We start from the raw sequence: 13,100 nt of genomic DNA, 5'->3' as shown, positions 1-13,100 counted from the left end.
TAGCGAGCATCTATATTTGATACGGGGTCTTCGGTAAAACCCGAAGTGTTTGTCATAAACTAGTGCTACGATAAGTTTTATATTGAGCTTTTTATTGGCCTTTCAATTCATGTGAGAACATCACGTGACAAGACAATAACCAAATGTAATGACTACGTCAGATAAATAAACAGATTCAAATCTACGGCGGCTTTCCGTTTTTAACTTTTATGAGCTTGTAATCACATTCTCACATATTTTGCACCTACAACACAGCAGAGTAAGACATGGTGAATCTTTTGATACCAAATAACTGTAATGTGAATTTTGTTGCAAGTCACCCTTTAGGACTGGTGCTGTCTCATAGAATGAGCCAGCACCAGTCTTAATGCCAGCACCAGAGTACATACATGAATATACATGAACCGTAATGAAGAATTAGCATATTCTACAAGTACATACATATCGCAACTAAAAGAAACTAAATATTTCTTATTTTGTATCAAGCTGGCTACGAGGCAGTCATGATGTTTGCCGAGAGTAAAGTTATAACAATATAACGACTCTTCGTCAGCTCAAATGATCAAAGCTCACAATAAACGTTTGCCTACTGCCAGTAAAAGTATGTCCACCTTCCTGATGATGTTATCGAGCTCCAAATTTCTACTAAAGACTTTCTATTAGTGACAGAAGTGTGACCCTATGAGTTAGCCCAAACAACGTTTAATTTTGTTTTATTTTAAAAGAAGAGGTGTTGGAAGCATTAAATAATTGAAGGGAAAAGGCAGGAGTAACTGATGAAGATTATTAGAGGCTGGAAGCGAGTACAAAGGGTTTTAGTTGGTACGAAATTCCTCATTCATTAAGCACAAATTAAAATATCACTGGATCCAGAATGTCAAGCATACCAATATTCTAGAACTTACTGTAGATAGCGGCACAGTAAAGGAAGGAATACCAATATTCTAGAACTTACTATAGATGGTGGTACAGTAAAGGAGAGAATACCAATATTCTAGAACTTACTATAGATGGTGGCAGAGTAAAGGAAAGAATACCAATATTCTAGAACTTACCATAGATGGTGGCAAAGTAAACGAAGGAATACCAATATTCTAGAACTTACTATAGATGAGGGTATAGTAAACGAAGGAATACCAATATTCTAGAATTTACTATAGATGGTGGTACAGTAAACGAAGGAATACCAATATTCTAGAATTTACTATAGATGGTGGTACAGTAAACGAAGGAATATCAATATTTTAGAACTTACTATAGATGGTGGTACAGTAAACGAAGGAATATCAATATTCTAGAACTTACTATAGATGGTGGTACAGTAAACGAAGGAATATCAGTATTCTAAAACTTACTATATATGGTAGTATAGTAAAGAAGGAATATCAATATTCTAGAACTTACTATAGATAGTGGTACAGTAAACGAAGGAATATCAATATTCTAGAACTTACTATAGATGGTGGTACAGTAAACGAAGGAATACCAATATCCTAGAATTTACTATAAATGGTGGTACAGTAAAGGAAGGAATACCAATATTCTAGAACTTACTATAGATGGTGGTACAGTAAACGAAGGAATATCAATATTCTAGAACTTACTATAGATGGTGGTACAGTAAACGAAGGAATACCAATATCCTAGAATTTACTATAAATGGTGGTACAGTAAAGGAAGGAATACCAATATTCTAGAACTTACTATAGATGGTGGTACAGTAAAGGAAAGAATACCAATATTCTAGAACTTACTATAAATGGTGGCAGAGTAAAGGAAAAAATACCAATATTCTAGCACTGACTATAGATGAGGGTATAGTAAACGAAGGAATACCAATATTCTAGAATTTACTATACGTAGATAGTGGCACAGTAAACGAAGGAATACCAATATTCTTGAACTTACTATAGATGGTGGTACAGTAAACGAAGGAATACCAATATCCTAGAATTTACTATAAATGGTGGTACAGTAAAGGAAGGAATATCAATATTCTAGAACTTACTATAGATGGTGGTACAGTAAAGGAAGGAATACCAATATTCTAGAACTTACTATAGATGGTGGTACAGTAAAGGAAAGAATACCAATATTCTAGAACTTACTATAGATGGTGGCAGAGTAAAGGAAAAAATACCAATATTCTAGCACTGACTTATAGATGAGGGTATAGTAAACGAAGGAATACCAATATTCTAGAATTTACTATACGTAGATAGTGGCACAGTAAACGAAGGAATATCAATATTCTAGAATTTACTATAGATGGTGGCACAGTCAAGCTAAGAATTGCAAATATCTTTGGTAAAGTGAACAGAAGAAAACAAAAAGCTAAAAATCAAATGAATGTCCAAGTAGTTCTATCTCTGCACTGCGAATTACCTACAATTGTACCATTGACCAACAAATACTTAAAACACAACATATACTAATTATAGATGAACTTGTCTATGACACTATATTTAATAGTACAACTAGGAGTGATGCCTGCTGATTGTCAGTTTACATTCATATTCAACATGCGTAGGTGTATTCATTCTACATGAATCCATTTCTATAAGCATGCTTTATGTTTGAACTTTGAACTTTGGTGGATTGATTTTCCTTTATTGCTTTAAACTGGTTTCTTTTTTTATTTCTGGTTTATTTATTAAAGTGCAACAGCCCATTGTAGATTTTGACTTTATTTAAATGCATTCTGTCGTAACTTGGCTTATCCTGCATGATATACTCTGATAGATACGATATTCGTAAGAATAGCCGACATTTATCCCTTCAATGGCCGGTTAACTATCAACATACCCGCTGCAAAATCTATGACAAACTCATGTGAACTCCCTTGTCTGTATTCCTCAAGCGTTACCAACAATCCCTTCACTTAAGCCTGGTTTCCATATGACAGCGCAATGATCGTGCGCGGTCCAGTGATCATGCGCAATGCATTTCTTGGGCTGCGACGCAGTGTTTCCATAGCGCGCGTAGGCGCCATGCTTGCATTGGACAAAGTGGGCAATTTCCTCACTTTTTCGTACGGGAGACCGATTTCTTCGGAAAACAGCCCTCCGTTGCGACCTTGCGCTGTCATATGAAAACCAGGCTTACTCTTTCGTACGGGAGACCAATTTCTTCGGAAACCAGCCCTCCGTTTGAATTGCGGGATAGGTTGAAAAGGTCGAGCAGTGTATTGTGAGACACATCATCGCTCACCCGTTGCAAGGATCCATTCTGTTGGATCCTGGCGATCAGCGTACGCACGTCGCGCGATTGTCGTGCGTTGACGTTTCCACATCACAACTGGCCTACGCACGACGTCGTGCGCCTTGCGCTGTCATATGGAAACCAGGCTTAAGTGTGGTGGAGTGCTCCAACAGTTCTATGCTGTACGTAATCACTAAGTGTGTGGGAGTGCTCCAACAGTTCTATGCTGTACGTAATCACTAAGTGTGGGGAGTGCTCCAACAGTTCTATGCTGTACGTAATCACTAAGTGTAGGGGAGTGCTCCAACAGGTCTATGCTGTACATAATCACTAAGTGTGGGGGAGTGCTCCAACAGTTCTATGTTGTACATAATCACTAAGTGTGGGGAGTGCTCCAACAGTTCTATGTTGTACGTAATCACTAAGTGTAGGGGAGTGCTCCAACAGTTCTATGCTGTACATAATCACTAAATGTGGGGGAGTGCTCCAACAGTTCTATGCTGTATGTAATCACTAAGTGTAGGGGAGTGCTCCAACAGTTCTATGCTGTATGTAATCACTAAGTGTGGGGGAGTGCTCCAACAGTTCTATGCTGTATGTAATCACTAAGTGTGGGGGAGTGCTCCAACAGTTCTATGCTGTATGTAATCACTAAGTGTGGGGGAGTGCTCCAACAGTTCTATACTGTACATAATCACTAAGTGTGGGGGAGTGCTCCAACAGTTCTATGCTGTATGTAATCACTAAGTGTGGGGGAGTGCTCCAACAGGTCTATGCTGTACATAATCACTAAGTGTGGGGGAGTGCTCCAACAGTTCTATGTTGTACATAATCACTAAGTGTGGGGGAGTGCTCCAACAGTTCTATGTTGTACATAATCACTAAGTGTGGGGAGTGCTCCAACAGTTCTATGTTGTACGTAATCACTAAGTGTAGGGGAGTGCTCCAACAGTTCTATGCTGTACATAATCACTAAATGTGGGGAAGTGCTCCAACAGTTCTATGCTGTATGTAATCACTAAGTGTAGGGGAGTGCTCCAACAGTTCTATGCTGTATGTAATCACTAAGTGTGGGGGAGTGCTCCAACAGTTCTATGCTGTATGTAATCACTAAGTGTGGGGGAGTGCTCCAACAGTTCTATGCTGTATGTAATCACTAAGTGTGGGGGAGTGCTTTAACAGTTCTATGCTGTACGTAATCACTAAGTGTGGGGGAGTGCTCCAACAGTTCTATGCTGTATGTAATCACTAAGTGTGGGGGAGTGCTCCAACAGTTCTATGCTGTATGTAATCACTAAGTGTGGGGGAGTGCTCCAACAGTTCTATGCTGTATGTAATCACTAAGTGTGGGGGAGTGCTCCAACAGTTCTATGCTGTATGTAATCACTAAGTGTGGGGGAGTGCTTTAACAGTTCTATGCTGTACGTAATCACTAAGTGTGGGGGAGTGCTCCAACAGTTCTATGCTGTATGTAATCACTAAGTGTGGGGGAGTGCTCCAACAGTTCTATGCTGTATGTAATCACTAAGTGTGGTGGAGTGCTCCAACAGTTCTATGCTGTATGTAATCACTAAGTGTGGGGGAGTGCTCCAACAGTTCTATGCTGTATGTAATCACTAAGTGTGGGGGAGTGCTTTAACAGTTCTATGCTGTACGTAATCACTAAGTGTGGGGGAGTGCTCCAACAGTTCTATGCTGTATGTAATCACTAAGTGTGGGGGAGTGCTCCAACAGTTCTATGCTGTATGTAATCACTAAGTGTGGGGGAATGCTCCAACAGTTCTATGCTGTATGTAATCACTAAGTGTGGGGGAGTGCTCCAACAGTTCTATGCTGTATGTAATCACTAAGTGTGGGGGAGTGCTCCAACAGTTCTATGCTGTATGTAATCACTAAGTGTAGGGGAGTGCTCCAACAGTTCTATGCTGTATGTAATCACTAAGTGTGGGGGAGTGCTCCAACAGTTCTATGCTGTATGTAATCACTAAGTGTGGGGGAGTGCTCCAACAGTTCTATGCTGTACGTAATCACTAAGTGTGGGGGAGTGCTCCAACAGTTCTATGCTGTATGTAATCACTAAGTGTGGGGGAGTGCTCCAACAGTTCTATGCTGTATGTAATCACTAAGTGTGGGGGAGTGCTTTAACAGTTCTATGCTGTACGTAATCACTAAGTGTGGGGGAGTGCTCCAACAGTTCTATGCTGTATGTAATCACTAAGTGTGGGGGAGTGCTCCAACAGTTCTATGCTGTATGTAATCACTAAGTGTGGGGGAGTGCTCCAACAGTTCTATGCTGTATGTAATCACTAAGTGTGGGGGAGTGCTCCAACAGTTCTATGCTGTATGTAATCACTAAGTGTGGGGGAGTGCTCCAACAGTTCTATGCTGTATGTAATCACTAAGTGTAGGGGAGTGCTCCAACAGTTCTATGCTGTATGTAATCACTAAGTGTGGGGGAGTGCTCCAACAGTTCTATGCTGTATGTAATCACTAAGTGTGGGGGAGTGCTCCAACAGTTCTATGCTGTACGTAATCACTAAGTGTGGGGGAGTGCTCCAACAGTTCTATGCTGTATGTAATCACTAAGTGTGGGGGAGTGCTCCAACAGTTCTATGCTGTACGTAATCACTAAGTGTGGGGGAGTGCTCCAACAGTTCTATGCTGTATGTAATCACTAAGTGTGGGGGAGTGCTCCAACAGTTCTATGCTGTATGTAATCACTAAGTGTGGGGGAGTGCTTTAACAGTTCTATGCTGTATGTAATCACTAAGTGTGGGGGAGTGCTTTAACAGTTCTATGCTGTACATAATCACTAAGTGTGGGGAGTGCTCCAACAGTTCTATGCTGTACGTAATCACTAAGTGTGGGGGAGTGCTCCAACAGTTCTATGCTGTATGTAATCACTAAGTGTGGGGGAGTGCTTTAACAGTTCTATGCTGTATGTAATCACTAAGTGTGGGGGAGTGCTCCAACAGTTCTATGTTGTACATAACCACTAAGTGTGGGGAGTGCTCCAACAGTTCTATGCTGTACGTAATCACTAAGTGTGGGGGAGTGCTCCAACAGTTCTATGCTGTATGTAATCACTAAGTGTGGGGGAGTGCTCCAACAGTTCTATGCTGTATGTAATCACTAAGTGTGGGGGAGTGCTCCAACAGTTCTATGCTGTACGTAATCACTAAGTGTGGGGGAGTGCTCCAACAGTTCTATGCTGTATGTAATCACTAAGTGTGGGGGAGTGCTCCAACAGTTCTATGCTGTATGTAATCACTAAGTGTGGGGGAGTGCTCCAACAGTTCTATGCTGTATGTAATCACTAAGTGTGGGGGAGTGCTTTAACAGTTCTATGCTGTATGTAATCACTAAGTGTGGGGGAGTGCTTTAACAGTTCTATGCTGTATGTAATCACTAAGTGTGGGGGAGTGCTCCAACAGGTCTATGCTGTATGTAATCACTAAGTGTGGGGGAGTGCTCCAACAGTTCTATGCTGTATGTAATCACTAAGTGTGGGGGAGTGCTCCAACAGTTCTATGCTGTACGTAATCACTAAGTGTGGGGGAGTGCTCCAACAGTTCTATGCTGTATGTAATCACTAAGTGTGGGGGAGTGCTCCAACAGTTCTATGCTGTACGTAATCACTAAGTGTGGGGGAGTGCTCCAACAGTTCTATGCTGTACATAATCACTAAGTGTGGGGAGTGCTCCAACAGTTCTATGCTGTACGTAATCACTAAGTGTGGGGGAGTGCTCCAACAGTTCTATGCTGTATGTAATCACTAAGTGTGGGGGAGTGCTTTAACAGTTCTATGCTGTATGTAATCACTAAGTGTGGGGGAGTGCTCCAACAGTTCTATGCTGTATGTAATCACTAAGTGTGGGGGAGTGCTCCAACAGTTCTATGCTGTACGTAATCACTAAGTGTGGGGGAGTGCTCCAACAGTTCTATGCTGTATGTAATCACTAAGTGTGGGGGAGTGCTCCAACAGTTCTATGCTGTACGTAATCACTAAGTGTGGGGGAGTGCTCCAACAGTTCTATGCTGTATGTAATCACTAAGTGTGGGGGAGTGCTCCAACAGTTCTATGCTGTACGTAATCACTAAGTGTGGGGGAGTGCTCCAACAGTTCTATGCTGTATGTAATCACTAAGTGTGGGGGAGTGCTCCAACAGTTCTATGCTGTACGTAATCACTAAGTGTGGGGGAGTGCTCCAACAGTTCTATGCTGTATGTAATCACTAAGTGTGGGGGAGTGCTCCAACAGTTCTATGCTGTATGTAATCACTAAGTGTGGGGGAGTGCTCCAACAGTTCTATGCTGTATGTAATCACTAAGTGTGGGGGAGTGCTCCAACAGTTCTATGCTGTATGTAATCACTAAGTGTGGGGGAGTGCTCCAACAGGTCTATGCTGTACATAATCACTAAGTGTGGGGGAGTGCTCCAACAGTTCTATGCTGTACATAATCACTAAGTGTGGGGGAGTGCTCCAACAGTTCTATGCTGTACGTAATCACTAAGTGTGGGGGAGTGCTCCAACAGTTCTCTGCTGTACGTAATCACTAAGTGTGGGGGAGTGCTCCAACAGTTCTATGCTGTATGTAATCACTAAGTGTAGGGGAGTGCTCCAACAGTTCTATGCTGTATGTAACCACTAAGTGTGGGGGAGTGCTCCAACAGTTCTATGCTGTATGTAATCACTAAGTGTGGGGGAGTGCTCCAACAGTTCTATGCTGTATGTAATCACTAAGTGTGGGGGAGTGCTCCAACAGTTCTATGCTGTATGTAATCACTAAGTGTGGGGGAGTGCTCCAACAGTACTACGCTGTACGTAATCACTAGGCATGTCTACTCAGTAGTAGTGAGCTCAGTAGTAGTAGTAGTAGTAGTAGTAGTAGTAGTAGTAGTAGTAGTAGTAGTGAGCTCATGAAACCTCTGACATTAAAGATAAACTTGTAAAAAATTTTAATAAATTTTATCTAAAAGTATCAGTATTTTTGAATTACTCACGATTGTTTTTTGTTTGAGGTGATTTTCCAGAGTAAAATCGATAAAACTCGATCACGGTTAAAACGCTCAGATCAAGCGAAAGTGTGATTATGGTGTTTATAGTTGCGAAGAGACTGACAGAATAGAGACACATAATGCTGCAACTTGAACGCAATAGCCGATGTCAACTATAGCAACGATAACAACTAGTGACATTTTTTTCTCACATGTTTGTCTTCTTAACTTTTGAACCGAAATCAGGTTTTGCCGATTTTAATCTAGAAACATCCTGGCAGCCAAACTACTTCAATCATCAAAAACAATCGCAAATGATAGCAAACTAGCAACAATTTTGTGTACGTTCATCCATAATGGTGTGCCTATAGGAATACTATATAGTATTCCTAGTAATATATAATATATTACCCAAATAATTTGAAACAGAAAGAGATAAAGTCATCTTTGCACTTCTACTCACATGGTCTCGATACTGCCTGCTGGATGTGTCAAAGGACTGAATGAGAGTAGTAGCATGGCCCACGAACAGGGCATAGCAGGTAGCACCGGCAAGCATGCTCGCTATTGTCAACCACATGTCTGTGTTGTTAGCTGGTGGATACTTGCCATAGCCTATAGACAGCATGTGAGAGAGGGCTTTGAATAGCGACTTCGTGTACTGCTCCCACCAGTGTACTTCCTGAAAAAGGAACTTGAGATGAAATAAAACAAAGTTGTAGACGAAGCTAATTACATGATTGCCGATAATGAAATGAAGTCCTTAATGCAGTAAAGTATCAATCTTTTCTTTCTTTTGCATATATTTTTGTCGTCTGCATACATTTTGGAATGTATTATTTATGAGACAAAGCCAAGAAACAAAGCCAAGGACGAAAAATACAACGAGAACCAAGTTGTGACAACAAAAATAATTTTCAATTCTTATACAGAAAATTTGTATATATGTAGTTTATGTACAGAGTGTATAAAATATTGTGAGATAGTAATAGTAATAGATATTGTAAAACCTTTGATTGATTTGTGATTTGAGTGATTGAACGCCATGGCGCTCTATTTTTTAACCCTTCCTCTATAGTGGCAGTCAATTAGAGGCGGTGTTCAAATAGAGGTTGGCGGTGTGTTTTTTAAACGGCTCGTCGGAATTTTGGGAAGAAAATTGAGTCCTATTATGGGCGAAGCGAATGTCGCCTATATTTTGCTCTCTTTTAGTGGAGCGATATTAAACCTTTTGAATGCAATAAATCTGCTAACTTACCTCCAACTTGTCAAAGATCTCTTAATAAATATGCATCGAGAAACCGAGAAGAATCTCTACCAGTTGATATCTATTGCTTGCAATTGACCTGTGATGATATTATATCTTATGTCCTTTGCTATTTGCGCTTTCAACTTTTAATTTACTTTAAATTTAAAGACATATGTTTATTTTATATCTATATTTAACATTGTTACATAAAAACTCATTGCACTCACTGATATGTTTGCTACAGTTTGCAGCCAAAACTAGCTTTTTATGTGCAACAGAAGTGGAGGTACGAGCATCGATCAATTGTATGATCCGATTACCGCACTGATGCCATTAAATAATTTTGTCCTCTCTTTCCGGTGGAGCGGTGTTAAACCTTTTTGAAGGCAATAAATCTGCTAATTTACCTCTAACTTGTCAAGGATCTCTAAATAAATCTTGCATTGGGAAGCCGAGAGATATCTCTACCAGTTGTTATCTATTGTTTGCAATTAATCTGCGATGATATTATAGCCTGTGCCTTACTTTGCAATTTATTAGAGCTTTCAATTTTTCATTTTATTCTAAACTTGAGTGTTTTTTATTTTATATCTATATTTAACAATGTTGAATAAGATACCGTTGCACTCATTGCTAGGTTTGCTACAGTTTACAGCCAAAACTAACTTTTTATGTGCAATAAAAAAGGAACTATGAGTGTCGATCCTTTGTAAGCAGCGTTAAGATAACCGCAATGATGCTATCAAATAATATGCTATAAATCTGCTAATTTATAAGTTATATAATGATAATCCATCAAATGCTACAAATATATATCCATGAACAAGTGACATAAACGAACCATACTTATATTACATGCAAAAACAAAAATTAACGTTTTTAAAACAAAAATATTTGCATCGTTTGCTCGGATAGCTGCATTCTGATTGTCGCTTTCGATGGAACGAACATCTTCTGGTTGTCCAATACCTTCCAAAATGTCTTCTGACCTCAACTCTTCTTCTGCACTGCTGAACTAGTTGATATTAGCGACCAAACAATTTTTTGGCCAGAGCAAAACTTTTACGCGCTGCAGTTAGCACAAGCGCAACGCATAAAAGTTTTGCTCGCTAAACGTAACCTTTGGCCCAAAACTTGCAAACTGTATTTATATATGTACTTCGAAGTATTAAGACCATGTTAAACAAGGAACCTCTATTGGCCTAAGATCCTTATTGATTATTTCTATGGCGTTGCTTTCAAAGTTTTAACGAAAAAAAGCGAAAATCTTCGGAGTTGGACAAAGAGAGAATGGATTTTTATCAATGTAAATGATTCATTATTAATACGATTTTGTGGACACTTTTCTACTGGTCACCTAATGTTATGGGTTCATAAAGAGCAAAGATAGTCAAAGTGGCGGTCAAATAGAGGTGGCGTTCAAATAGAGGTGGCGTTCAATTTGAGGTTTTGCGGTATGGTTGTTTAATGTTGTGTTTATGATAGACAAAGAACCTGCATCTCTGTGCATTTTTGTTTTTCTGCACAAAAGCAATTCTCTCACAAGTATTGGGAGTCTGTCTTTATTCAAAGGTTAATTCTATTTTAACAGCCGGTTTAACTGAAAACTGAGCTGAAAGCATGTAGATTATATAAAGCCAATGCTTTGGATATTTGATGAAATTACTCTTTGAAGTCTATAGAAATGCGTAAAAAAAACAGCAAAACAAAGAGCAACATAACATACAGCATATTAAATAAACAATGTTTATTTGAAAGCCATTTTGTAAAGTACATTAATAAGTACATGTTATGGTACACTTGTAAGTACATCTTATGGTACATTTATAAGCACATTTTTATAAGCATAAGGAAAAAAATACAAATGAAACTTCTTGAATAAAGCGAACATTAGTTTAGTCTCACTCAAGGATGAACATCCAGAAGACCTGCATTCAAGCATTGACAACAAATCAATTATGAAACAAGGTAAATTGATATATGCATGAAAAACATTTAGAGATCCATTCATAGCATCAAAGTTGTTAGAGTTTCACAGAATTCATGCTGCTAAAGCTTTACTCGTATCAAAGTGAGATTTTCATGGTGATCGAACTACCCATCACCAAATTCTCTCCATAAAAATTTATTTGCGTGGTTATTTGTACATAAAAAATAATCCTGTTGATTTTGCATCTATTGCATCACGAGTCAGCTAGATCAAGCTTTGTATAACTTCAAAAAGCTAAAAATTGATTACAGCCAATTGGTTGATTAAATCAAGAATTGTTTGACATAAACAAACAAATCTTGGTATGCTATGGGTCGGTAGGCTAATAGCGCAGATTTATAGACTGGGAGGAGTTAAAATTGGAATACATGAGTATAGACAGTCAGGGTGATACAGATAAAAGTATAGAGAGCCAGAGTAATACAGACACGAGTATAGAGAGCCAGAGTAATACAGACACGAGTATAAAGAGCCAGAGTAATACAGATACAAATATAGACAGTCAGAGTGATACAGATACCAGTATAGACAATCAGGGTGATACAGATACGAGTATAGAGAACTAGAGTGATACAGACACGAGTATAGAGAGCCAGAGTGATACAGACACGAGTATAGAGAGCCAGAGTAATACAGATACAAATATAGACAGTCAGAGTGATACAGATACGAGTATAGACAGTCAAAGTGATACAGACACAAGTATAGAGAGCCGGAGTAATACAGACACGAGTATAGACAGTCAGAGTGATACAGACACGAGTATAGACAGTCAGGGTGATACAGATACGAGAATAGAGAGCCGGAGTGATACAGACATGAGTATAGAAAGCCAGAGTGATACAGACACGAGTATAGAGAGCCAGAGTAATACAGATACAAATATAGACAGTCACAGTGATACAGATACGAGTATAGACAGTCAGGGTGATACAGACACGAGTATAGACAGTCAGGGTGATACAGACACGAGAATAGACAGTCAGGGTGATACAGACACAAGTATAGAGAGCCAGAGTGATACAGACACGAGTATAGAAAGCCAGAGTGATACAGACACGAGTATAGAGAGCCAGAGTAATACAGATACAAATATAGACGGTCAGAGTGATACAGATACGAGTATAGAGAGCCAGAGTAATACAGATACAAGTATAGACAGTCAGAGTGATACAGACACGAGTATAGACAGTCAGGGTGATACAGATACGAGTATAGAGAACCAGAGTGATACAGACACGAGTATAGAGAGCCAGAGTGATACAGACACGAGTATAAAGAGCCAGAGTAATACAGATACAAATATAGACAGTCAGAGTGATACAGATACGAGTATAGACAGTCAGGGTGATACAGATACGAGTATAGAGAACCAGAGTGATACAGACATGAGTATAGAGAGCCAGAGTGATACAGACACGAGTATAGAGAGCCAGAGTAATACAGATACAAATATAGACAGTCAGAGTGATACAGACACGAGTATAAAGAGCCAGAGTAATACAGATACAAATATAGACAGTCAGAGTAATACAGATACGAGTATAGAAAGCCAGAGTGATACAGATACAAATATAGACAGTCAGAGTGATACAGATAGTATAGAGAGCCAGAGTGATACAGACACGAGTATAAAGAACCAAAGTGATACAGATACAAAT

The 13,100-nt window shown here is 39.4% G+C and overlaps 1 protein-coding gene across 1 annotated transcript in view; it reads right to left on the bottom strand.

Annotated features, from left to right (window-relative positions):
• Positions 1-13,100, bottom strand: part of LOC137394181 (potassium/sodium hyperpolarization-activated cyclic nucleotide-gated channel 3-like) — a 44,849-nt gene that overhangs the window by 11,368 nt on the left and 20,381 nt on the right. Inside the window, exon 6 of the mRNA XM_068080901.1 lies at positions 8,664-8,882. Within this exon, the coding sequence (XP_067937002.1) occupies positions 8,664-8,882 (219 nt within the window). The remainder of the gene's footprint in view (positions 1-8,663; positions 8,883-13,100) is intronic.

Source organism: Watersipora subatra, chromosome 4, assembly GCF_963576615.1.
Source record: "Watersipora subatra chromosome 4, tzWatSuba1.1, whole genome shotgun sequence".
NCBI lineage: Eukaryota > Metazoa > Bryozoa > Gymnolaemata > Cheilostomatida > Watersiporidae > Watersipora > Watersipora subatra.
The sequence above is the reverse complement of the archived record's forward strand: the minus strand, read 5'-3'. Positions and strand labels throughout refer to the sequence as shown.